The sequence below is a fragment of the Entelurus aequoreus genome, linkage group LG10 (assembly GCF_033978785.1).
Source record: "Entelurus aequoreus isolate RoL-2023_Sb linkage group LG10, RoL_Eaeq_v1.1, whole genome shotgun sequence".
NCBI classification, from domain to species: Eukaryota; Metazoa; Chordata; class Actinopteri; order Syngnathiformes; family Syngnathidae; genus Entelurus; species Entelurus aequoreus.
Genome location: NC_084740.1, coordinates 10,771,977 through 10,798,070, shown reverse-complemented (window position 1 = coordinate 10,798,070; position 26,094 = coordinate 10,771,977). Strand labels below are relative to the sequence as shown.

The following is a 26,094-nucleotide window of genomic DNA, read 5'->3' as shown; positions in this document are numbered from 1 at the left end:
GTGCTTGAAGAGATGTACCATCTCGCAACAAAACACGCTTGTTCAGAAGTGTATTAGGCAGGGTTTTTATGACCACTTTTTGGAGGGGGCTGATTTATCTGCTCCGGTTTGACATGCCAGTGGCCTCGCCAGGAGCTTTCAAGCCACACTCTTGCACAGCGCTGCCAGAGATGCACTCTGCGCCAGAAATGGAAGCCAATCGAAGTAATAAATGACTTAACGCCCTTCAGACAGAGATTAGTAAAAAATAAAAATAAAAATCAATTAGCGGAGCACACCTCCAATGAGCAGATCAATCATATTTGTGTCGCGTATGTGCTAACAGGCCAGTGTGTGTTTGACTGCCTGATTGTAATTAATGTATATAATGTATAATTATTATGAATATCATGTGCAGCATAGACAGGATTTGAGTTAAATACTAAAAAGCCAGGGCATGAAAGCATAAAACTGATTAATGGCCGTCTGCCTGCAATGCCAGGAAGCGCCTCTCTAGGGAAGATTCCACAGCCTTTTTACACGCTGTCATCCTAAACTGAGCTTCTTTTTGTGCCCAGCCAAAAAAGAAGAAGATCCGAACTGAATGGCTTACTTTAGTTTTCTGATGCTGGCGCCCGCAGGCCTGGCAGAAACGGCATCGGCGACAACACCAGTTTTCAAACTGCTCCTGGAGAGGACGCTCCGACTCCCCCAAGCAGAAGAGATGGAAAGGTTCACAGCACACCTGGCAGAAAACAAACTAGAGAGACAAAAAGGAAACATTTAGTTTTAATGCGGCAGCACTGTAGCTGTAGATTCCCACATACCAACGTGCATGCTAAATGGGAGGTTTTATGACACCATGCTGCGGAGAAAGGCCATTTGCAACAGTGCTTAATAGCGCTTGTTGTATTATCTTTCAGACAAGAGTAAACGAGGGTTGATTTATTGTCTTTTCATACCTCCAGATTTCCACTGCTTGCACATAAGAAGCAGAGCAGCCTGGGCGTGACAGGCACAGAAGTGAGCAGGCTGAGGCCGCCAGCCTCCCACACCTTCTCCACATCAGGGTCCTTCTTGAAATCCACTCTGATTCGATGCACTCCGTCGCAGGGCGCCGTTGACTTCTCCTGGCCCCTTGTCGAGGGAGTGCCCAGCCAGTTTAAAGTACAGCTGCCGGGGGGTTTCGTGGTCAGCGTCTTTTTTTAGGTTCATAGTGTAAGAGAAGACATAAAAAGTGAATGCCGGAAAATGGTCTCTTTAGAGTCAGCTTCATAGGTACTTGAAAAATAGATACAGTACCACTTTAAAGAAGAACTTCACTTTTTTGGGTAATTTTGCCTATCATTCCCAATCCTTATGCAAGACAAGAACACATATGTTTTTCTTTTTTTAGGCATTCTAACTCGTAAATAAATGCAAACAAAAGTCTGCTTACAATGGTCGCTCTATACTGCCTATAAAGGCCATAAAAAACATCCAAACACTTATATTAGGTTTTATATAGATGATGTGGTGATATATGAAATGTAGTAAATGACACTTTTATAATAACATGTAACATTTAAATGTTTTCTCATTAATTTAAAAACACTTCAAGACTTTTGCTTTTTTTGTTCAACAACATCACTGGTTGCTACCCAATGCAGACTTCATGACAGCCAACAAAGAGTAAAACATCACTTACTGTACAATGTCTGCTGTCATTAGAATGTTGACTAATAGAATCTTGTTATAGTTCCATTAAGATGAAGAATGGCTCATAATCCTCGCAAGGAAAAGGGGGGTGGAACCAAGCGTCTTTTTGTGTCTCTCGCCATTTTCGAGTCTAGATTGGCTGTCAGTGTACCAACTTTTAGGATTGCGCCCTCATTTTTCTACTATCAAGGTGAGAGACATGATTTATGATCTAGAATAAACTGTCACGAGCAAGGAGGCAGCTCACCAGCAAATAATGTCAACAAAGCCACATAATATAATTGTTTTTAATAATAACAATATTGCTAATACTTGCTTAATTTTCAAGTCACTAAGTGTAAATGGAGTATTGTTGGCGGCTCTTGGGTGGTTATTTATATGGTTGTATGGGCGGAATGTAGGACCTTCCATTTGCTCCATTGCAAGCGGACTTTTATTTACGTTTATTTACGAGTTGGCATGCATAAAACAAGAGTTTTGAATGCCAACAGACGCATTAATTTTCATTTTGCAAGCGAATTAAGTCATCCCCAAAATGTCCTGAGCAGGAATGCAGGTTTAAGTCATGTCTGCAGTGTCTTCATCTACTTTTTAATACAGCCTGTACAGCACAGTATAGTGCATTGCTTTTAATACATATACAAAATAAATCAAACATGGGTCAATCATGCGCACTATGACCTCATTTTTTTCTACCTTTTCTTTTGGTTTCTGCTTAGAAGATGGAAGGAGGGAGTGAGAAGTTGGCTTCTTCAATTGCTTTGGGTCAACTATTAAAATGATAAAGCAGAAAATACAAAGTGTCATTAAAACAACAGACACACAATCCCAATCTAATGCACCTGCATCGGGGCGGTATAGCTCAGTTGGTAGAGTGGCCGTGCCAGCAACTAGAGGGTTCCAGGTTCGATCCCCGCTTCCGCCATCCTAGTCACTGCCGTTGTGTCCTTGGGCAAGACACTTTACCCACCTGCTCCCAGTGCCACCCACACTGGTTTAAATGTAACTTACTGTAGATATTGCGTTTCACTATGTAAAAAGCGCTTTGAGTCACTAGAGAAAAGTGCTATATAAACATAATTCACTTCACTTCACCTTTTCCATAGAAACATTGCTTTAAAGGATAAACATGACAGGTTTAACCAAATTAAACACACTTGCTAATGTTAGCTTAGCCTGTTGCATTGCCTTATCGCCTATCTACCGGTACACTATTACACTCCAGAGTCTCCAATTTGCTGCAGAGCTCCCTTTTCTGGCTGCCCTAAGTCTCCACTTGACAAAAATAATATACACAGGAGACCTCAAATCTATAATTTCAGCATAATTCTTCTTTTTCACTTCACTCTAACGACTAAAAACTGTTCTACTTGCTAAAAAGATCATTTTCCATTGACAAATAAAAAGTACTATTTCTAGTAACTGGTTAGCAACTGTTTAGGGAATATTTCCCACCTTAAAGTAGAATGGAATGCATAGGGTGCATTCTCTAGGGTCACTCTCTATTCACTTTGTTCTGTTCAGGGACAAAACACAATCAAAACACTCTGTCTCTTTATCTTTGCAAATACACACACAGTGTCTTATTTGGTTTCGATGGTGAGAAGAGGTGCCAGGAACGAGACAAAGTGAGAGTGGACGAACGTTTTAGGTTAACTTTCGGTTTCATTGAACAACTCCCAACCCACTCCGCCATGCTGTATTTTACTCCAGTATCATCTCGAATAACATTGGAAATAATAAACAGTGGAGAAGGTGTCACCAGTCTCTTACCTGTGTCTGATGACGATGTTGAGCTTTGCGGTAATGGCTGCTGGGTCTTCTTCTTGGGCTCGCTCAAAGGAATCTTGGGGGAGGCGTCTTTCTTTGAGGGTGCCTGACTGCTCGGCGGCTCCTGTTGCGACGATTGAGGATCTGACAGCGCAGACGGCGAAGGCGCGGGGGAATTCTGGGGCGAAGACGAAGTGGAGGAAGAGGACGATGATGAGGACGATGTTGAGCTGGATGACGAGGGCGACGAGGAAGAAGATGAGGACGTGGATGAGGAGGCCGGCTTCTGCGCTTTTTGCCCCTTCTCGCTAGTGGCGCCCTCTGAGACAGAGAGCTGTTTGGGGTCTGGAGATTGGTCCGGGGCAGTGAACGTGCTGGTGGTTTGTGGGGATTGATCCGGGGAGGGGGACGAAGACGGAGCTGGTGAGGATGGCTGTTTGGATTTTTCCTCTACCAGCTTGGAAGGAGGAGTTTCGCTCCTTTTGTGGAGAGCGTCCTCCTTAGGTGGTGCAGTACTAGATTTCGGGCCTGCAGGCTCCGAATTTTGTCCTTTAACTGGATTAAGACCCTCTTTCTTCTCAGCCAACCTGTTCTTTTTCTTGTCCTTCTTGCCTTTGCCTTGCTTCTGAAGAAACATCTTTGAGGGCATCCACTGCAAGTTCTGACACTTCCTCATCCTGTGGACAAGAGAGGCAGACCATGAATCTTTTAATCGTGAGATTTGTCTTGATTATGAAAACACTGATCCACAGCGACTTACTTGCAGCACTGTTTTTTAATGTTCCGCCCACCAAATTTGGGCTTGTCCAGACAGTTGGTACAGACCCCACAATCTTCAGGAACCTGGCAGCCTGAACACTGGCCACAGCGCCGCGATCGTCGACCCTTTTTAGGAGGAGCTTCTAGGACAGCCTTTTGCCGCGTCTCCCGTGGCTTTATGGGAGGCGACTGGGGCTCGGCCTCCTCTGAGCCTGCGACCGAGGACTTGTCTGCACAGGAAGGGAATGGTTAGAATGATGGACTGGGTTTGACCCCAAAAAATAGGTCACCTCATAGGTGTAAATTGTGGCACCCCCTATGGGTTGTGCTCATAAATGCTTTGGAAAACTTGCTAGCATACATGTTATACAAACATCGTCAAAGTTTTACTATCATTACACAAACGGTCAAAGACTTTTGCTAGCTTGCGACCATGATTTTCAACCAATCTTGTCCAGATTTTACATACATGTGTTTGTAAGTCCCCTAAAGGTGAACATGACATTGACTTAACCCTGTAAAGCAGAGATATTTAACAAAAATGTTTTGGGGGCCACATTTCCAGAAAGCTAAGGGGGCCTGACTTCTCCTGTCACAATTAGTCTTATATTGAATATTGTGTAGAACCAGCATTCTCTAAAGTAGACATTTGATATTTGGTCCATTTATTTATTTAGAGTTACAGGAGCGCTCTGCTGTTTTTAAGGGGGAAAAAAAGCTGATCAAAGGTGACTCTGGTGTTTTAAGAATCTGCTGCAAAAATAGGAGTCTTTCACAAGTTTGTTTAAACTGAACTCATGGGCCACTAGTTGAGTAGCCCAAATTATGAAAAAGAGAGGACCTAAAACTAGGGATGTTCTGATTAGTTGTATGCTGCCGATTCTGATACCGATCATCCATTACTGCGGGGGTCGGCATCCCCCGGCTCGGCATGCAGCTCTTTAGCTGTCTCTTTAGTGGCTCTCTGGAGCTTTTTAAAAAATGTATGAAAAATGGAAAAAGATGAGGTAAAAAAAATTTTTGTTTTACTATAGTTTCTGTAGGAGGACAAACATGATACAAACCTCCCTAATTGTTAGAAATCACACTGTTTGTATTAAACATGCTTCATTGATTAGAGACTATTTGTTGAGTGCCGTTTTGTCCTACTAATTTTGGCGGTCCTTGAACTCAGTGTGCAACTTTATCCGACTTCCTAAGACATGTTTTATGCCACCCCTTTTTTGTCTCATTTTGTCCACCAAACTTTTATTTTTGTGAGTGAAGGCACAAAGGTGAGCTTTGTTGATGTTGTTGACTTGTGTGGAGTGCTAATCAGGCATATTTGGTCAGTGCATGACTGCAAGCTAATCAATGCTAACTTGCTATTTAGGCTAGCTGTATGTACATTTGCATCATTATGCCTAACTTGTAGGTATATTTGAGCTCATTTAATTTCCTTTAGGTCCTTTTAATTCAATTTATATTTGCATGTCACATGACACATTATCTGTATGTAATACCGGCTGCATTACTGATAGTTGTTTGTGTACCCTTATAGACCACTGCAAACGTTACCTAGCTTACAAAGATTGTAATAAATCAATTAGAAGAAGACATCCTGCCGTTTCCTTTAACATGGACACACACATCTATACCTTTGGCCATTAAAAGCCAGTAATTTAGAGGAGTTATCTCACCCTCTGAGAAACCTCCATTTTACTAATGATTTCAAATGTTGTAAAAATGTGTAGAATAAATATTACATTTCAATGTTTCTGTCAACGAAGATTAGTCGTTTTGATAGTAGGCTAATATAGACACTTACATAATGTGTTGTCTTCATTATATCACTTATATAAGGCTTTTAATTTTTTGCGGCTCCAGAAAGATTTTTTTTTTTTTTGTCCCATATGGCTCTAAAAACATTTTGGGTTGCCAACCCCTGCATTAGTGAGATAGGCCGATACCAAACACAGATACTGATCACATGTATTACCTGTACAATTTTTTATTTATTTATGGTGAATGCTATTGACAGTTTAACAATATCAACACAATATGTAAACTAGTTCCTTATACTATTTTATTACATACAATTGTTTGAGAGAAAAAAATCAATAGTACACAGTAACTAAACAAAATACCGGTATCTAGTATCTACTACTTACTTTTAACCCTTTGTGTTTACCCTCAAAGTCATTGTTTGTCCAGGGAATTATTCCCTGAGTTTGTAATCACTACTTGTTAATTTCCTGTTAATAGCTGCTTACTTTCTGCTGCAAAGCGGTTGCATCTACACTTCCTAAAGTTTACTAAGCACTTATTTCTTGGAGTTGTTTAAAGCCAGCATAGCGGTTAACTTAGCTATTGGCATGGCTGTTCTTATAATATGTTTAGCCTTGTCCTCCAGTGACAAAATTTCCTGGTTGTGACACTTAAGATACTAAGAAATGCAGTTTGTTTTCCGTAATAGATGTGACTATTATTGTCTTAGTGGAGCAGCCCTACACTGTGTATGGAGAAACATATTTAATTAGCTGTTAGTTGCTTGTCAACCAGGGGACAAAAAAAATAAACAATGTCAGCCGAAATGAATTGGCATTAAAGGGCAACAAACGGCAATGACTATCACATACTTTTTCCACAAAAATCGTCCGATACCCACTGGTTGCTGATCGACAGCCCTACCTAAAATGGATCTTTGAGGAACACTGCTAGTATAACTAAAGTTGAACAAATGTCTACTGACTGCATCTGAAGTAGGCCTGGGCGATATATCGATGTTATCAATAAATTTGAGTTATTTGTTGCAGACTATTTAAAAAATTAAAAAATCTGTTTTTCTCCTCTGGCTTCGGCATATTTTTTTGCCCCCATGAGGATTCATAGCCCTCGTCCACTCCCTTACTTCCTTAGTGGAGATCCACATGCCTGGCAAAACATGGCTAATGCTAACAAGAGCGAGACGTTTGTTCCAAAGAAAAGTATTGCTAGTGCTTTAGATTTGCAGCAACAGGCGTGTAACAAATGACCAATTGAACAAACTTCTTCCAGCATCTGAAACCACATCGAGCTGAGTGGGGGAAATGCAACTCTTTGCAAGGGGAACAAGACCGCAACATCAACTTAACCTAAGAAGCAGCGTACTGTGGCGAAATCATTTACACAAGGTACCATGTACAGTTTGGGGAACAATGCACAGAGTGAGCACAAAGGCAGCTGCTCTGCACATCCAAACCTTCAACATCAGTAACACTAACAGGGAGCCCAGGAGACTTCAGGGAAATCCCTGCTTTTATGAACTTACTAAAACTATATAGTGATCGCAATCATTTATTTGATTATTTATTACCTGTTTTTTTAAATGTTTTATTTATTTTAATTTTTTTATCGAGCTCTGTTTGTGTTGTGTTGTGCTTGCTCGTTTCTCTTGTGTTATCTTTTAACCTGCCCATTGTACAGCACTTTGGCTACCCCTGTGGTAAATTTTAAATGTGCTTTATAAATAAAGTTGATTTGATTTGATTTGATTGATTTGCATGCAATTGTACATTTTTATTTACAGGAGTATTTTATTTAAAACCGAAGTTTTAAGTTTGCATTTTATTGATCTGATTGATTTGTAATACTATTTAATGATTGTTGGTATCTTTATTGGAGTTTATTTGTATGCAATTTGCAATGCAAAATTTTTGTTTACATAAGTATTTTATTTAAGCAGAAGTATAATTTGAAATCCTTGAATTTTTTAAATTTTGCTCAGAAAAAGATGCTGTGAAAACAGTGTCATTTAAAACTACTAGTTGTTGATCAAATAAAAGCAAAACTTGTTTTGAATTACCTCTGTCATTTGTATTCATTGGTTTCTTTAAAAAATTGAGGGGGGGGGGAATCGAAAAAAATTGCAAAATCTAATTTATTGTGAAAAAATTTTAGATTTTATTTTTGGGCTATTTTGCCCAGGCCTATTCAGAAGTAAACAAGCTACAGCAACACCTTACTAAAATAAATCACATTACAAAAAAACAGGTTACTGCCAAAAAGAAGAGGAATTAAATGGGGTGCTTTGACGAATAAAAATAATAATAGATTTTATTTGTAATGCACTTTCATTTAAATACATCTAAAGTGCTACAGTACAAACCAACATTTAAAACAAAGTTTAGTTGACTGACAGACGGGTTGCTGTTAAGCATCTCAACAGTTCCTTTTTTTAATACATAGGGCAAGCCCTCCTTGTGTTGGAGGATTAACAGTTGTGTTTTTGCACCACCTTCTATATTAGATCTAACCAATCTATGTCTATGAGCATGAACTGATGAAACCTACCTGAATGAGAGTACAAACAAATAAACAGGACACCCCCACAACAAGCGGATCAAATGCGATGTCCAATTTTGCTCACCGTCATTCCCCATGGAAGACAGGATCTTCTCCCTCTCCTCCCATGGCAAGGCACTAAGTGTGGGCATGTCGTCGGGGAACACGGCGCGATTGCGGCCGAGCGCCACCGCTGCCCGGCGGCAAACATGCTTGATGCGTGGCCCACGTACTGAGGCCTCGGAGGAATCGCTCTCCTGACCCTAATCCCAAGCATGACAACAAAACAAGTAAAACAGACATTTAGATTGCAGCAACACTGCCAGTGAAGGTCAACTCTCTAAGATTTCAACAAAGCTCGTATGAGCACTGTGTGTTCAACTAATCATTACGTTAACTGTGGAAGAACAGAGGAAACTTGTGTTCAAAGGAGCGCTTTCAAAAACGATGCTGCTCTGTGAATAATGTATGAAGCAACAGAATTCCCCTCGAGCAACACCTTCTCTGGGACTTTCCTAATATCAGGTTTCAATAGCAGCAGTATTTATAACGAATGTTTATGAAGTGGTGACACACTGTAACACGTTCATAACAACACTGACCTGGATCTTGGTTTGATCTGCAGACTTCAGCTTGTTCTTCTTTATTTCAATGAGCTGGGCTTTGGCCTTTCTTAGCAGTCCAACTACCCGCTTGTCGGTCGCAGGTTGCTTCTCTGCTTGTTCCAACACTGATCCGAGCGAGGAGACCGGTAGCTGTTGTTTGCCCGGCTGCCCCATGAAGCTGGCCGCCTGTTGGCTGGAAGCACTTTGCTTCTCTTTTTCCTTTTCCCCATCATCCTCATCTGCTCCCTTGTCGCTGGGCCTCCCTTTCTTGGGCACGCGGCTCTTTCCAATGGAATTGGGAACAGCAGCATGGAGACTGCGCACCTCACAGGTTGGAGTGTCTGTAACCGCATCAACTGACATTGATTTTTTTCTCCCTGGAGCCTTTTTAGGAGCGAGAGATAAAAGAGCATCTTCCGAGTCCCTCCCATCAACAAAGAGGCTGGAGGGCGCATTGGGGGAGCCATCTGGAGTAGTAACCTTACACCTTTTCTCCACATCCTTCCTCCCGTCCTTCTTATTTTCCTTCTCCCTGTTTTTCTCAGCATCTTTGTCCTTTGGAGAAGGCTCCTGGGGAGCGGACAAGCTTTTCTCTTTACTTCCTTTACCAGCTGCTCGCCCTGTGTCATGGGCACTGGATGAAAAGAGAGGGAAAATTGGCGAAGAGGAGGATGATGTTGTCAAAGGAGGTGGTGGGTTTCCAGCTTGTCCTCTCCTGCTGTCAGGTAAACCCTGTGAGCTCAGACCCTTGGAAATGGAGAAGTTGCCGAAAGGAGCAGGACTTAAGGCACTAGTAGCGGAGCCCCCTGGCAAGGAGCTGGCGTTACTACTGGAGGCAGAGTCCGACAAAGCAGACATCTCAGTGGAGCGTCTCCCTACAGACGTATGTCCCCCTATTTGGCTGCTGCGCCTGGTCATAGAGTGGGAAGGAGACCGCGTCTGGCTGCGTAACAATCCCGGGATGAGTCTCCTCCTACGTCGAGAGCTACGACCGGAGCCGGACGACTTCTGGTGCGGGGAGAGAGAGCCGGGGCTGCTGCCGGACGACGAGTGCAGTGTAACGGATTCAAATATCCTAGAATGGGCTTCACTGGGCGTAAAGCGAGGCGCGCGCAACAGCGGGCTACGCTTCTGGAGTGGAGGATCAAAGCGAGACGAGGAGGGGTGCTGGTGGTGGCTGTGAGTGTGAAGGGGCGCGAACAGGCGGTTCCCTGTTCCTGAGCCACCACCTTGCGTGGGGAAGGAGCCCGAAGCAGCGCCCCCTGCTCCACTGACACTTTGCGGCAGCAGGCCTACATCCTGAGCGGTGAGCGGGGGAGGACGGAAGTTGTCAAAGATGGGTTTACGAATGAGGCCCTCTTTGGCGTACTTGGCAGACGAGAAGTACTGGTATTCAGGGTGGGACAGGGATGTCCAGCGAAAGGTGGGCTCTCTCAGAATGGAGCGGCTGCGTTTGTCCGACAAGCTAGACAGTACTGACGAGCCAGACATAAATGGAGGGATGGGGTGTGGCAACCAGGGTGACTGGGAGTGGTGCTCGCTGATAGCAGCACTAGAGGAGGCTGACTGGGGAGGCTGTGGTGGCGTGAGGAGAGGAGGAGGTGGGGGAGAGGAAGAAGAAGACGCCGTGGACGACACTTGTTGGGAGTTTAGAAGTGAGGACGACATGAGCACCCCCGTGGGAGGGCTGATGATTGGCTTTTTGGCCCCGGCAGTGAGTTTCTCCCGTATAATCTGGCCCTGATTACCCCGACTAACCCCCTGTCCTCTGCGACCACGGCGACTCCTCTCAGATACAACACGCTCCGGTTCTGGGGGAGGCGAGGGCGGCCGGGAGCTGTGTAGCAGATTGGTCTCTCGTTTTCCCTGCGAGGATGGAGAGTGCTCCTCAGGCTCCGACAAAGCTTGCGTGGCTTCTGAAGCCTGAGAATCGCAGGAGGAGTCGTCCAGAGTGGGGCTGCTGGATCTGGAAGACTCTGCAGAGGAAAGCTGAGAGGAATGCTGGGACACAGCGCTTGAGCCGCAAGACGCAGCGCTACTACTGAAACGACCATTGGCCGCATTGTCTGTATTGCTATTGAGCAGACTGTCAGCTGTTGATGGAGGAGTAGGGGCAGGAGCTGGAGGTGGCGGAGGCGGGAGGGACTCAATGGGAGCAGTAGTACCAGTGCTGGTGGTGGTCACTGTCGAGGAGACAATCGCCGGCAAGGGGGAGGAAGAGGCGGTTGAGGTGGCATGTGTGGACGTGGCAACAGATGAGTTGGCCGCTTCTAACCGTGCGATTTTCATATGGGGTGGAGGTGATACAAAGCTGCCCTCCTCTTCAATGAAGCGCTTCGGGGTTTTGATGATGCGGAGGGAAACGGTGCTGACCACGGGCATGATGAACTGCCTGATGTTCTTGAGCTGCGTCTTCCTAATGCCAGTCTCAAAGGTGCTTGCTCCGGTGGCCACAGATTCTTTCTCAAGGCGCTTCTGTGCTCCTTTCTTTGCGCGCTGCAGCAGCTGCTTCGCAATGGTCGCATCTGTGCGCTTCGACGGTGGAACAATCCTAACTGGCTTCCTGTGACGGGGGCTTTTTCGGAGTCCCACAGTCCGGTCTGGCTTGGAGTGAGATGGCGAGGCGGGAGCATTAGAAGAGTTTTGGTCTCCTGTTGCATTGCCGTGGCTCAGCATGGTCTGTTGAGGAGTTTGTGCTTCTACTCCTCTGTCCCCTCCCTTGAAGGTTTTTTGTTTTCCTTCCCCACATTTTGTAGAGGAAGACAGCTTAGCTGCTGCCTCAGCTTTGAGGCGTTCTGCTGACGGCGGGCGTCCACGCCTGCGGCGAGGAACACCGGGCAACGCCTTGAGGCGCGACTTGAATGATGTCAGCGTAGTTGCTCGCTTCAAGTTGGAAACTTTGGATTCGCTCCGCCCACCTTTAGGCAGACTGGCATCGTGCGGCTGACCAGACCCCAGCGGTGATCTCTTTGCACCTCTTCTGTCTGTGTCCTCCTCTGTGTCCATGCCCGACTCAGACCCGGCCTGCCTGCTGTCCTCGGCTGCTGCATGGTTGCCTGTACTCCAAGCTTTCTTAGAACTTGAGGATGGGGGACGGCCTCTTCGCTTTTCGCCGGAGCCGGGTGGCCTCCCAGGCAGTCTTTTTACCTTCTCAGCTGGCCTTTCAGGGCCTTCAGGTTTGGCCTGTGTAGTGGAGATGAGGGAGGGAGGCGAACGTTGACCAGCAGCAGCAGCTTTTTGGGCAGTCAGGGCACGTGGCGGACGCCCTCTTGGCTTCTTTTCCTGTATGGGCGGGCCAGCTAGGAGAGGGAGAGAACAATTTAAGAGGTAAAAAGTTTGTCTTTTTTCAGATATTGAATGAAAATCTTGTCTTTCCTGCTACAGAATGATTGGAAAGGACAAAAGCACAGAGACCTCTCTCAGTTTAATCACCTATTTAGCAGCCTTGTGCAAACAGAATGTTGAATTACAATTTAAATTTCATTGAAGGCAGTAGAAATTAAATTCCATGACTTTCCACTTGATTAAATTGGTTTGTTCCACAATCATGCATTACAGTATCGTCCGAACATAACTCATACACATTATATGTGGAGTGTCTTGTATTCAGACAAATTTTAGGCATAATAAATGATAACAGTTTTTTGCCTCATTTAAACATTAGATTTTAATGTTTATCATCAACAATTAAGGATAAAAGCATCTTTGGAAAACAAATCATTCAAATTATTGTACCGTAACTTTCTATTTATTGTAATTCCACATCAATTCATAATTTTCTAAATCAATAAAAAAAGAAAGAAAAAGTAGTTTTTTTTAAAAAATACATTTTTAAAAATATGTTTTTAGGTAATCTCGACTCTTATTCGCTGCACATAAATGCCATACATCACCAGCCGAGAGGAATTTTTGTAACCTGTAACATGTTTTATTTTAACTTATATAGAAAATAATATATTGTGAGAATCGAGAATTGTGTAGAATGAATTCTGAATCAAATCGTCACCCCAAAAATTTGAATCAGAATCAAACTAAATCATTATATGGCAATATATTGCAATATTCTCTATGGTCCAGTGATGAATCTAAAATGCACCTTAAAAAACTATATATGTACATTAGATGACAGTAACAATTCACTGGACAAAAACAACAGCAAAAAAACTATGTAATTCAAAATGAGCCATTTTTAATTATTGCAATTGTACAGCAAGTAAATTTAATTTTTTGCGACTTAAATGTAAAAAAAAGTTGGCTACTTCGCAACTGTCCACTTCTTGAATTCTAATTCAACATTCTGTGCGGTGGAGCCACTTCAATTCAAATTCTTCAAATGAATTGTTAAAAAAAAATTTTTTAGTCAATGACCATGACTACAATCTCATTTAGAATCAATTGTGCATCAAAAATAATTAGAATGTAATGCTAAATTCTACATACCGGTAGGCGAGACAAAATGCATGATTTCACATTAAAGGGGAACTGCCCTTTTTGGGGGAATTTTGCCTATCATTGACAATCCTTATTTAAGACAAGCACACATATTGTTTTTTTTTATGCATTCTAACGAGTAAATAAATGCGAGCAAGAGTCAGCCAACAATGGAGTCAATAGGAGTCGCTCTATTCCCCCTATAAAAGCACTTATAAAACATGCAAACACTTCCATCAACATTTTATATACATGCTGTAAGTATATATGTAATGTATTGTCAGGCACATTCATAATAACAAGTAATATTTATGTATTTTGGTCATTTTAAGCATACGGTGGTGTATTAATTAAGTGTGGGGAGGACAGACAGGGGAAGTGAAACTACCAAAATAAGAGTGCTGGACAGGAACTAAAACACCAGAAAAATAAACAGTCACGAGGGCCTGACAACCAGCATGTTGAGAAAAGTTGCCTTTTTATGGACTGCAGTGCTCATGCAGCTCCGCCCCCCACTCTCCTATATGTACACGGTATATCACTTCTTCTTAGCTTTTAAACCTTCCATATTTTTTGCAAGGATCCAGTATTTGTCCTTCATCCCTGGCGTCTTACTGGTTCCGTATTGATTGTTTTTGCGACTGCAAGACCTGCCTCTGTCCGCAGCACTCAAAGCGTGGGCTCATTAAAAGGAGAGTGGCGAGTTCATGTTCTGTGATTCATCAAATAACACGACATACATGGAGAAACATGAAGATGACAGAAAAGATACATCTGCCAAAAATCCAAACTTCGTTTAAATTTCTTGCCACATAGGAGACTTATTATATAAGTAAAGAGGACACGGTAACATTCTCAGACGCTCTGTAACACAGGAAGAAATGACGTCAGCAAGCTTGAAAAATGTCTCATCTATAAGCCATGTGAAGGATCCTAGAATTGTTTTTATTTAAATGTTTGCAATATTTTAGAGTTCCTCACGAGGAAACCTTACAATGTATTGAATTGATAAACTGCTATTTTTTTAAATAAAATTAAGTAGATGGTGAGTTATTGTGATGTAGAGAAATCCCATTATTTTTACCAATTTTCCCAGGATTTTTTAAATGCTAATGTTGATGCTCCTCTGACCCGCAGCATTAGACACATGTGATGAAGGTGTTTGTGAAATCCTATTATGTTGTTTGGTGCTAAATTAACCACAAGTTGCTACTGGTCCAATATTTCATCAAATGTAATGTAAAAAACTAAAACGTAAAGCCTTGTACAGCTGCTTACTGACATATACTATTCATGTTTTACTTTTAATGGGAATTATAGCTGTCAAAGTTAACGCGATAACACGTTAAAAAATTATTGCCGTTATAGGAACTTATAGTTAACGCGCGATTAACATGCATACGTCTTGACTCCTTTTTGACCCTCGACCCGTTCCGTAGTGTGGTGAAATGAAAGGCGACCAGTTATTGTGGCGCCACAAGCTGAGAAAATATTGAGCATAAATGCACAAAGAAAGCGGGACATTGTAGAAGTCTCAGGTCCAAAGGACAAGACAAGACTAGACAAGACAATTTTATCTTCAATCGCCGTGAGACGACTTCATCGGAACAAACTCTGCTGGCACGCTTTGCTGCTTGCAAAGTGGAGAGCTTCATGTCTGTGTTTACATTACAGTTAAGTACATTTATAACATAAAATGTAGATTGTTACTCGAACTGCTTTAGCATGATGGAACACAAGCTCAGCAGAAAAAAAGACTGTAGAGAGGAAGTCTAAAGTGACTTTGATCGGCGACTTTCTTCAAAACGTGTCAAGTCTTTTCTCATACCAGTCACAAACATCCGGCTTCAAAATAATAGTGCTACACTTCACATCCGGTCTAACCCACAAAACAACAAAAAATCATCTATCATGCTTTGTCAAAGATGTTTTGTAATATTATTCCGTGATATTTCTACCTAATAAAAGCTTTCTGGCAGATTGAAATTAAGTCTATTGTAATAGCGGCGGCGATATGACGGCGGTAGACTGTCTTTGAACAAGTCATGTTCACAATAGCACTGTCAAACACAAAAAGCAGAAACAACAGCTATGTCTTCTTCGCTACCACTGAGACTCGGTTTAATAATGCAACCATGCCTGCTACTGCCCTCTTTAGCCCACAGCGGGTAATTACAGCTCACTACACAGTATTACCATTGTGACAGTATATTATTTTATAACCTGTACTGATTGATAGTCCGCAATTACAGAATGTTTAACAGGCTGACTATTACATTTTATTAATAAATAAAAACGGTTAGGACTTTGTCATGCAGAGACATGAATACATTTAACTTGTGCAACATGTAATAAACAGAATTTCAGAAGCATTTATTCAGGTAGAAAAAAATATCACATTTTATATTACCAAACATCTTTGACAATCAAAGCATGATTGTAGCAATCCACATTTTGTGTTAATAAACATAGTGTTGCTTCTCTTAAGGCAAGTGATTAAGTGATTCTACAGGAGTAAAACAAATTCTGTATTTCCACAAAATACATAATCTGGCAAGACACCAACGCACTGGAGGTTGGTTTTTTTAAAATTCTCTTTAAAAGGGTGTTTATGTCTTTTTTTGTTGACCTAATTAAAAATCATAATGTTTAAAAACATTTCATTAAAGCAAACTAAATGTCCAGCCATGGTATTAAAATTTGAAAATGATCTGTCTAGGGTACACTTATTAATGATGAAAAATTATATTTATCTGCGATTAATCGCAATTAACTTTGTGTTAACTATGGACACACTGCGATTAATCGCAATTAAATATTTTAATCGTTTGACAGCCTGACTGCAAATGAGAACCGGCCTCAAATATTGGTTATCGGCCTCCTTTACTACTAATAATCAATATCTGTCGTGAAAAAACACATCGGTCGATCTCTAGTTCATATATTCCCGTTTAGATGAAGAATGACTCAAAATCCTCGAAGAAAAAAGCCTTTTAGAGTTTTTGTTCGCCATTTCCAGATCAAAGTTGGCTGATGAAGTGTACCAACTTCTCGGTTTATGTCCACATCCTTTTACTGTCCAGGTGAGAGGCATTATTTGTAATCCATAATTAACTTGCCTCTGTCAATCAGTCAGAGGCAAGAGAGCAGCTCCTTAGCTCATGCTGTCAATACAGCATCGTAAGCTATAGTTACCTCCCTCTGATCAATCCATCCATCCATCCATTTTCTACTGCTTGTCCCGTTCAGGGTCGCGGGGGGGTGCTGGAGCCTATCTCAGCTGCACATGGGCGGAAGGCTGGGTACACCCTGGACAAGTCGCCACCTCATCGCAGGGCTAACAGATAGACAGACAACATTCACACTCACACACTAGGGCCAATTTAGTGTTGCCAATCAACCTATCCCCAGGTGCATGTCTTTGGAGGTGGGAGGAAGCCGGAGTACCCAGAGGGAACCCAGAGGGAACCCACGCAGTCACGAGGAGAGCATGCAAACTACACACAGAAAGACCCCGGGCCTGGGATCGAAAACAGGACTTTCGTATTGTGAGGCACATGTGACACCGTGCTGCCCCCCTCTGATCAATGCGCCGCTAAATGTAGGTCCTTAACATTCAAGCTTTTTATACCAATATTGCTAATACTTGGTTAATATTCAGGTCACGAAAGGTAAATGGAGTATTGTTGGCAGTTTTTAGATGTTTTAGTGGGTTTTACAGGCGGAATAGACAATGACGTCGTGGCTCCCATTGGCTCAAGTGTAAGCTGACTTTTATTCACGTTTATTTACCAGTTAGAATGCATTAAAAAGACGTGTTCTTGTCTCTCAAAAGGTTTGTGAATTATAAGCAAAATTCCCCATAAAAGTGCAATTCCCCTTTAAAAGATTCTTAAATTACACACATTTTTTGACATTTGTAACAAGTTTATCCTAATCTATTATATTAAAATGATTTAATAGGGACATATTTCGCACATAGTCATATACAATCCAGGTTAATAAGTTACAAGTTGTACCTGAAGTGGTTGTTGATGGACTTGGTATTCTTTTCTGCTCAGTGCCGGTTCCAAATCCTCCAAATGCTTCATCCTACAAAGAAATAAGAATGCAAAAACACAGTATATTAGCATCCATCTGTGTACATATTTGCCAGATGTGCAACACTCGATTTGTTGTGGAGTTACAGTAGATAAAAATCAAGACTGCTATAATGACTCAGATGGAGAACATTCACTGGATGTGCTGCTTCACTTTATCTTGTGTTATAATAAACAGACTGACTATCTCTGGGGTTGGGACTGATGGATGAATAAGAAAGTTGATAGTGTCCCTTAGAGGTTCAAAAAATGTGTGTCAAAGTGACATTTTAAAGAGGAAGAGATTAAAATCAATTCATTCTTGGCCGCTGATCACAAAGGATAAATGGAATTGCAAACATTTCTTTGAAATTCCACCAAGTGACTAACACATATCAGTGGTTACAGGCTCCTTGGACAAACAGACTGATGCTTGGTCATAGAGCACAATTGAACAATCTAAATCGTGACTCAACTGTCAAACCTTCGACTGCTCTGTGACATTTAAAGGTCTCATAACACTTTTTTCACCAATTTTAGGCTTAAAAAGGTCCCACACTAGTGTATTAAAAGTAGGGATGGGAGATATGGCATGTATCTATATTGCTAAATATATTGCAGCCTCCTGCAATACCAATATCACAATATATTATTTGGAATATAAATGGCAATAAAATCATTTCAAAACGGGTTACAAAAGCTCCTAATTTGGCGGTGACATTAATCTTCATTTCCGGTTGTATTATTTTGTCAAAACTCTTTTTAATCTACTTGTTGATTTGCAGGTAATATCTGGTTACTTTCTGTTGTAACATGTTTCTATCACACTTCTGTTAAAACGTAATAAGCACCTTTTCTTCTGTTATTTGGCTACTTGACATTAGTTTTGGGCGATACCACAAATTTGGGTATTAAGCCAACACCAAGGGGCAGTATTGGTCATACCAATGCTGATACCTCACATTTTCAAGATCATTGAATTATTCCATTTTCATCACAACTATAACCAGGAAAAAAAATAAAGGATGGTGTTGTAAGAATATCACTTCTATATTTAAATAATTTGGTTTTTGCCCCTCAAACCCTTGTGTATTCAGAGATGTAATTTCTGAGTTTGTAAACAATAACAAAAACACCTAATTATTTTTTTGGTAATAGAAAATTGATTGATTGATTGATAGTATCGACCATATACTGACACTATACTTACATATCATTACTGTCGATATTTGTATCGATCCGCCCACTTCTTTTTACATTCAAGACCTGTAGTTAGCATACCTTCGTATGGCGTGTAGCGTAGCATGTTTAGCTAAACCTTGTCCTCCAGTAATATTAATACTTGTAAGAAATGTAATTTATGTGCCGCCATGGTGACGAGGATTACTAACTTTTAGAAGTGTCTTTGCACTGTGGAGGGAAGTTAGCCACTAACAAGAATGCTACATTAAGGACATGTTTGCTTGCTTGTCGCTGTCAAATTTGCAGGACTAAGCTGGAATGTGTCATCAACATACATTATCACGATATAACAATAGTATCAAAACTCCATCGTCGGCCAAATTTACATAATTTATTTTGTATATCGTCTTTATCACACAACGCCAGTTAGAAATGTATTGGCCAAAATATCCCATTGATGCTGTAAGTTAGACAGTTTAAAAGTGCTTTTAGTAATCCCTTCTGGGAACACGTGGTTTGTGTGTCTGTAGGTTTAATGGAAAACTACAATTTTGGGGGGACTTTTGCCCATCTTTCACGATCCCTTTCTCTTTTTTGTGCATTTTAATTAGCCACCTCATGCTGGCATGTTTTCCCACCAACAATGCAGGGAATGGGGATTCATCTCTTCCACACAGGTTACCGGAGCTTCTGCTAGATTGCCTTTGAGTTGGGAAAAGTTCATTTTTGGTTATAAATAAATGTTATCTGAATCCAAATGGAGACATGTGATATACAGTCGCAGGGCTGTACATTATGTTTAAAATTATTGTGTTCAGATCCCGGTAGGGCTGTACGTTGCGAGCATCTTACTCGCATTTGTGACTAAAAATAGGTTGGGCAAGTATTGAAGAAAAAAATTAAACATTTTAGATTTTAACCCTTTATTAGCATTTTGCTCCTAAAATAAATGCATCCAAATTTTAACAAACTACAGTAAAATGTTCGTCCATCTGTATAGCATGTTGGAAATAAACTTAAGCCATAACCCTAACCAAATGAACAAGTGATTGATGAATAGTGTCACTGATTACTCTGTGCGCGCTGAGAGCTGTGTGCGTCCCTCCCTCCTGTGCCATGCACAGAGGGGAGTGGGTCTGGAACCCCTAGCTCACACACTCAGTCTTCCAACACAGAAGAAACAAGATTTTAGTTGGGGCAACGCAATGCATTATTTTCCCTAGGGATTAATTATATTCATTAAAGAGTAATTATGTTAGTAATTAAATTACTTTTTTGGTAAAGTAATGAGAATCTATAATTACTTTTTAAAAGTAATTTCCAGAACACAGCATCATGAAGCATTTCACAGGTTGGTGTTCCTGGCTAAAATTTTTGTGTGTATGTCCTATAATAATGTTTACATTGAAAACACCATTATGCCATTTTCCACCGCAGGAACTTTTTCAGTGGGAAAGTTTCCCCTGTGTTTTAACCAAAAACTACCCGGGTAGATTTAGTTTTTATAGGAACCTTTCTGAGTTTCTCCAAGTTAGGTGGGACTTCTCCAAGCGACCAGGAACCTTTTCGGGGGCGGGCTGTGTTGTCGAACGCTGATTAGTTGAACCCAGTTGGGGGTGTTCCTAAAACTTGTTTTTTAAAACCACGACCACCATTGAAATATATGCGGCGACTTGTTTATTTCTTATTTTTTGTGTATTTCTGTTACAACAAACTTGACAGCGGAGAGAAAGAAGAATGAAAGGAGCTTTCGACTTGTAGGAACTTTTGTGGGGCATCTGTGTGCTAAAAAACGCTGATCAGTGGAACTATCTGGCAGTGTTTTTACTCAGCCATAGTCTTTAAACTAAATGCAGTTTATTGTTTATTATTTTTACAAACTTAATTTAGTTACGCGAAGCTACGAAATGTGGATGGACTCTTATACGTATTTACAGAGGCGTATGAAGCCGGACTCGAAGCGGGGATCTCAGCTGCTTACTACTCTGACTTTGTTGGGTAAATGTGGGGTAAAAAGGAGGCAGCAAACGAGTGGACCGAAGGTAAATAAAATCAAATATTAAAGGCCTACTGTAACCCACTACTACCGACCACGCAGTCTGATAGTTTATATATCAATGATGAAATCTTAACATTGCAACACATGCCGATACGGCCGGGTTAACTTATAAAGTGCAATTTTAAATTTCCCGGGGAACTTCCGGTTGAAAACGTCTATGTATGATGACGTTTGCGCGTGACGTCAATGGTTGAAACGGAAGTATTCGGACACATTGTATCACAATACAAACAGCTCTGTTTTAATCGCAAAATTCCACAGCATTCTGGACATCTGTGTTGGTGAATCTTTTGCAATTTGTTTAATGAACAATGGAGACTGCAAAGAAGAAAGCTGTAGGTGGGATCGGTGTATTAGCGGCTGGCTGAAGCAACACAACCAGGAGGACTTTGAGTTGGATAGCAGACGCGCTATCCGACGCTAGCCGCCGACCGCATCGATGATCGGGTGAAGTCCTTCGTTGCGCCGTCGATCGCTGGAACGCAGGTGAGCACGGGTGTTGATGAGCAGATGAGGGCTGGCGTAGGTGGAGCGCTAATGTTTTTATCATAGCTCTGACGAGGTCCCGTAGCTAAGTTAGCTTCAATGGCGTCGTTAGCAACAGCATTGCTAGGCTTCGACAGGTGGCACAGCATTAACCGTGTGGTTACAGGTCCAGTGTTTGGTTCAGTGTCTCCTGATAGTAGTATTGTTGATCTTCTGTCTATCCTTCCAGTCAGGGGCTTATTTCTTTTGTTTCTATCTGCATTTAAGCACGATGCTATCACGTTAGCTCCGTAGCTAAAGTGCTTCACCGATGTATTGTCGTGGAGATAAAAGTCACTGTGAATGTCCATTTCGCGTTCTCGACTCTCATTTTCAAGAGGATATAGTATCCGAGATGGTTTAAAATACAAATCCGTGATCCACAATAGAAAAAGGAGAAAGTGTGGAATCCAATGAGCCCTTTTACCTAAGTTACGGTCAGAGCGAAAAAAGATACGTCCTGCACTGCACCCTAGTCCTTAACTCTCACGTTCCTCATCCACAAATCTTTCATCCTCGCTCAAATTAATGGGGTAATCGTCGCTTTCTCGGTCCGAATCGCTCTCGCTGCTGGTGTAAACAATGGGGAAATGTGAGGAGCCCTTCAACCTGCGACGTCACGCTACTTCCGGTACAGGCAAGGCTTTTTTAATCAGCGACCAAAAGTTGCGAACTTTATCGTCGATGTTCTCTACTAAATCCTTTCAGCAAAAATATGGCAATATCGCGAAATGATCAAGTATGACACATAGAATGGATCTGCTATCCCCGTTTAAATAAAAAAAATTCATTTCAGTAGGCCTTTAACTATTTACTTCATTACATGTTTTAAAAGTAGTCGGTGACACTCCATTTGTGTAGCCTCAACCTGAGTGTACAGAAAGCTAATGCTGACAAGCTAACGCTAAGGCCAATGTGTTTGTGTTGTCGGCATGAGATAAACACTGACATTTATTGTTTACATGTTGTTATTTACAGCTGAAATGGACCAAAAGGAATCCCCTGACCCTCATGAATTAATCATTTACAGAGGCAACGAAGCCTGACTTTTTATAAACAATTTGGTAAACTTAATTTGATAAATATTCTCATTTTGTATATGATTGCCTTGTATTTCATTTAGTTACTTTTTAGTAAAATAACTGACTTCATATTGTCTGTTTATTTACATGGTATCAGTGTGCGTAATAAACATAAATCTCCATTTGTCATCAGAATGATTTGTATAAACTACCCTGAACTGTGAAATGTGGTGGAAACACAAACCACACACTTCTACAGGAACCTACAGATCCAGGAACCAGAAATTCCAGGAAACAAACTTTTGGTGGAAAAGGGCCAATTGTAAGAAGTACAATTTTTTTCATGTAGAAGAAGACGTTTAAACATGTCCTCTTAAACCAGGGCCCTTTATTGCACATTTTGCTCTTTTGTGCTTTTGTTAGCTGATGAATTGAGCATAAATGTTTTGTTTTTTTTAAGAAGATTGGAGATTATATTTGACTTTTCTGATATTATTTGAAAGGCTTTTTCTTTTTTCTTATCTCAAAACACATGTTAAATTGAGATCTTATCATGCAAAACCTAATTTCTTACATGTTGGTACCTGTTTTTGTGTATTTGGGATCCTAATCAGTCCCGAAAATTTAAAATCATGGCATGGTGGAGATATTTAGTTAAATCAACGGATATTTACATGTATGGGTTAGTTTATGGGCCAAACTATATCGAGATATGAGTTTTGGTCCATACCGCCTAGACCTACACTCGTGTTACCGAAAGTGTTAGCACAGTTTAGGGATGTTATGTGTTTAATTGAGCGTTGGCATGTGTACCTTGTTTAAGTGTCAATAATGAAATTGTGATATTTAAGACATTTTATATTTATCCTAATTTTTTTCTGTGCAACAAAATGTTTCTGTGCTACTAATATTTTTCATTTAGCAGCACCAGTGCTACTACTGAAAAAGCTAAGCGTATAGCTCTGAGTTGGATTACAAAAGCTCCTCCACAAAACTTGAAAACGAATTGAAAGTATTGTAAATTCATGAACTCTAGTGTTAATGGGTAAGGGATGGCTTTAGATGGTAGTAAGAGACTGATAGTGAGCGCTCAAGGACAATCTTTGGCAGCCGCCGTGTACCTCCTCTACATCTTAACACAGAGCGTGCATGTGCTTAAGAGTTGAGGTGAGGATGTTGTTTCATGTTTATTTATAGCAGTGTGCAGGGATGCAGTAAAGGTCTGGTTGGCCCACTTTGTAGAGCAGCAGCTGCTATCCTCCTACAAACTACAACCAGTAACCTGCAGCCTGACACTGACACGTTACTAGCGCTGCACATTACACCCAGTCCATGATAATGTGCACATCCTTCACTCGTCCCTGAGCATCTTCTCCATGCTTTGTTGCTAAGCATCCCCTCTTCTTCCCTCTCCTCACGGAGTCATCCTCTGCGAGCATGCAGCTGCGTCGGGTGGGTGTTGTTGCAGCCCTTGAGGAAAAAGGGGGGCGGGGTGCCAACGGACGACTCTGACTCGCTGTGATGGTGTGAGTAGCGCTCGATGACATCACAGCACTGAACAAGGGCGGGCTGTACGCCGCCACATGTAAACACACGTGAGCGGGACGCGCTTCCGATGCTGTCGGGCAGCAATTTACATGACGGGCTAACGCACGCGGAAGTTTTCACTAGAAAAGACACACACAAATAGCAGCGGAATTTACACAAGCAGCGGGCGGGTGGAGAGTAGGCGGGGGAGGGGAGCACAGGCAGGGCAGGCAAATGAGGAAATGGGGGGAAAGAAGACATGGAAACAGCATCTTGACCCAACAAGAGAGAATGACGTTGTCTCATGGGAGGATGCAAAAGGTCAGGGGCCACGGCGTGCCAAATCCAAACCTAAACAGCAGGCCTCCCACACACAGCGAGCCGCCCCACCCCCTGCATTTACCGCCATGCTACCCAAAACACACTTTCAATCGCTCCTCGTTCTGTGGCTTCCGCCCACGAGTGTGCGAAGAGCTCAATAGCAGGGTCACGCTCAGAAAGGAGTAAACAAACACTAGAATTTGAGGTAAGCACTGTGTGCTGCTTTGATTTGGAGCAATGGGATGATAACACAACAGTACTTAAGAGTAGTCAGTGTACAGCTTGTACAGCATATGTATTATCTACTGGAAATGACTCCACACACAAGTGGTAAGTGGCGGTAAATGTATCTTGTCTATACAGTCAAGCATGGCGGTGGTAGGGTCATTGTCGGGCTCCATGAGTGCAGCCGGCACTGAGGAAGCAAGATTCATTGGGGGAAAACCTGAATGCCAACATGTACTGTGACATGGCAAAACACAGCATGTTCTCCTTTGCTGGGACTCGAGCTGCAATTTTGATCAAAAAAAATTATTGCGATTTTTTTCTCTCCAAAATTGCGATTTGTTTTGTGATTTTTATATATTATCCATGTTACTGTTAGACTTTCAATCCAACATATTCCTTTCTCAAAGTGCCACACATTAGAACATGCAATAATTGTAATCTTAGTATACAACAATAACGCAGGTAACCATTTAAAATGATTTTATTTTATTTATCAATACTGTAGAATTGTTTACCATTGTACTGTAATTAAAAGGTAAATAACTTTACCTTAAATAAACAAACAAAAAAAAGAAAATGGACTCTCATTTGTGTAAGCAAAAAAGTAACTTTAAATATTAACTTTAATATGGAATATCTTAAAGTGCATTCTTTTCCCCCAGTTGGAAAAACTAGGTCGGACGTTCTCTTTTTGTTTATTGCCATCACATGATCACAGCATTCTCGCTCGTTTGTCCGTGCTGATGGGTTTATATTTATTTATTTATACATAAAGTGGGCGCAACTTAAGAGTGTCTGCAGCCGCAGCTAGAAGTATTTGAAAGCTGGCGCCCTGCTCTCCACCCACTGAGAGCTCAGAGCGATACACAGAGTGAGACCCCTTCCTCCTTGTTTGAAGCCAGAGAAACAAACGCAAGGCTCAACAATTCTGATTAGCAACCATGTCTGTCACTCAAAACAAAACAAAGACCTCAGCCTTTTGCGTTTATTTATCGCATAATAAAAATTTCTAAGTCGATTAACCATGCAGCCCTATTTAGGACCTTTTTCCACAGATGATAAGGAGCCCAAACCCTACTGGAGATCAACAAAGGCCTTGTTAATAATGGCTGTGCGTTGGCTCATTTACAGTGGAAAGTAAATCTATAATGCTCTCGTAGCTGTACACAGACTACTCTACATTGTATACAAGCTAACTTTCTATAGTATTATACCCCATGAGAATATATAATAAAAGCGTACAATACTGTCAGGTACAGTTAAATGCATAAACCAAAAGTAGTCTTGACTTGCTGCAGAAAAGAGTAGTAGGAGGGACTGTCCCTGAATGCTTGGAGACAAATCTTAGTTTCAATTTGACCGTACAAAACTGTAGGGACTTTTACCGTGACATGCAGATAAGGGACTGCGCTCCCCTGAGGCGAACAATTTCCCTATCATGATGTGATAGCTGATGTGACTTAAACCAAACCATACTCATGAGGGACTTTCCACTGTCAATTACTTTAATCATCAACATTTCCAACATGATTTCTCTAAATGCGCTCAGTTTTTCCTGCACTTGAGTGGGCTTTAGGTTTCCGTAAGGCAGATCATATATATCTATT

At 41.5% G+C, this 26,094-nt stretch overlaps 1 protein-coding gene across 4 annotated transcripts in view; it reads right to left on the bottom strand.

The window, feature by feature from the left end:
• The window catches only part of kmt2a (lysine (K)-specific methyltransferase 2A), a 90,783-nt gene that overhangs the window by 37,115 nt on the left and 27,574 nt on the right, over positions 1–26,094 (bottom strand). For all 4 annotated transcript variants that reach the window (XM_062060082.1, XM_062060079.1, XM_062060080.1 and 1 more), the window contains exons 2-9: positions 17,564–17,636; positions 9,111–12,412; positions 8,594–8,771; positions 4,208–4,436; positions 3,451–4,124; positions 2,374–2,447; positions 942–1,178; positions 593–739 (exon numbers count right to left, since the gene is read on the bottom strand). In XM_062060082.1, coding sequence (XP_061916066.1) covers positions 593–739; positions 942–1,178; positions 2,374–2,447; positions 3,451–4,124; positions 4,208–4,436; positions 8,594–8,771; positions 9,111–12,412; positions 17,564–17,636 — 4,914 coding nt within the window. The remainder of the gene's footprint in view (positions 1–592; positions 740–941; positions 1,179–2,373; positions 2,448–3,450; positions 4,125–4,207; positions 4,437–8,593; positions 8,772–9,110; positions 12,413–17,563; positions 17,637–26,094) is intronic.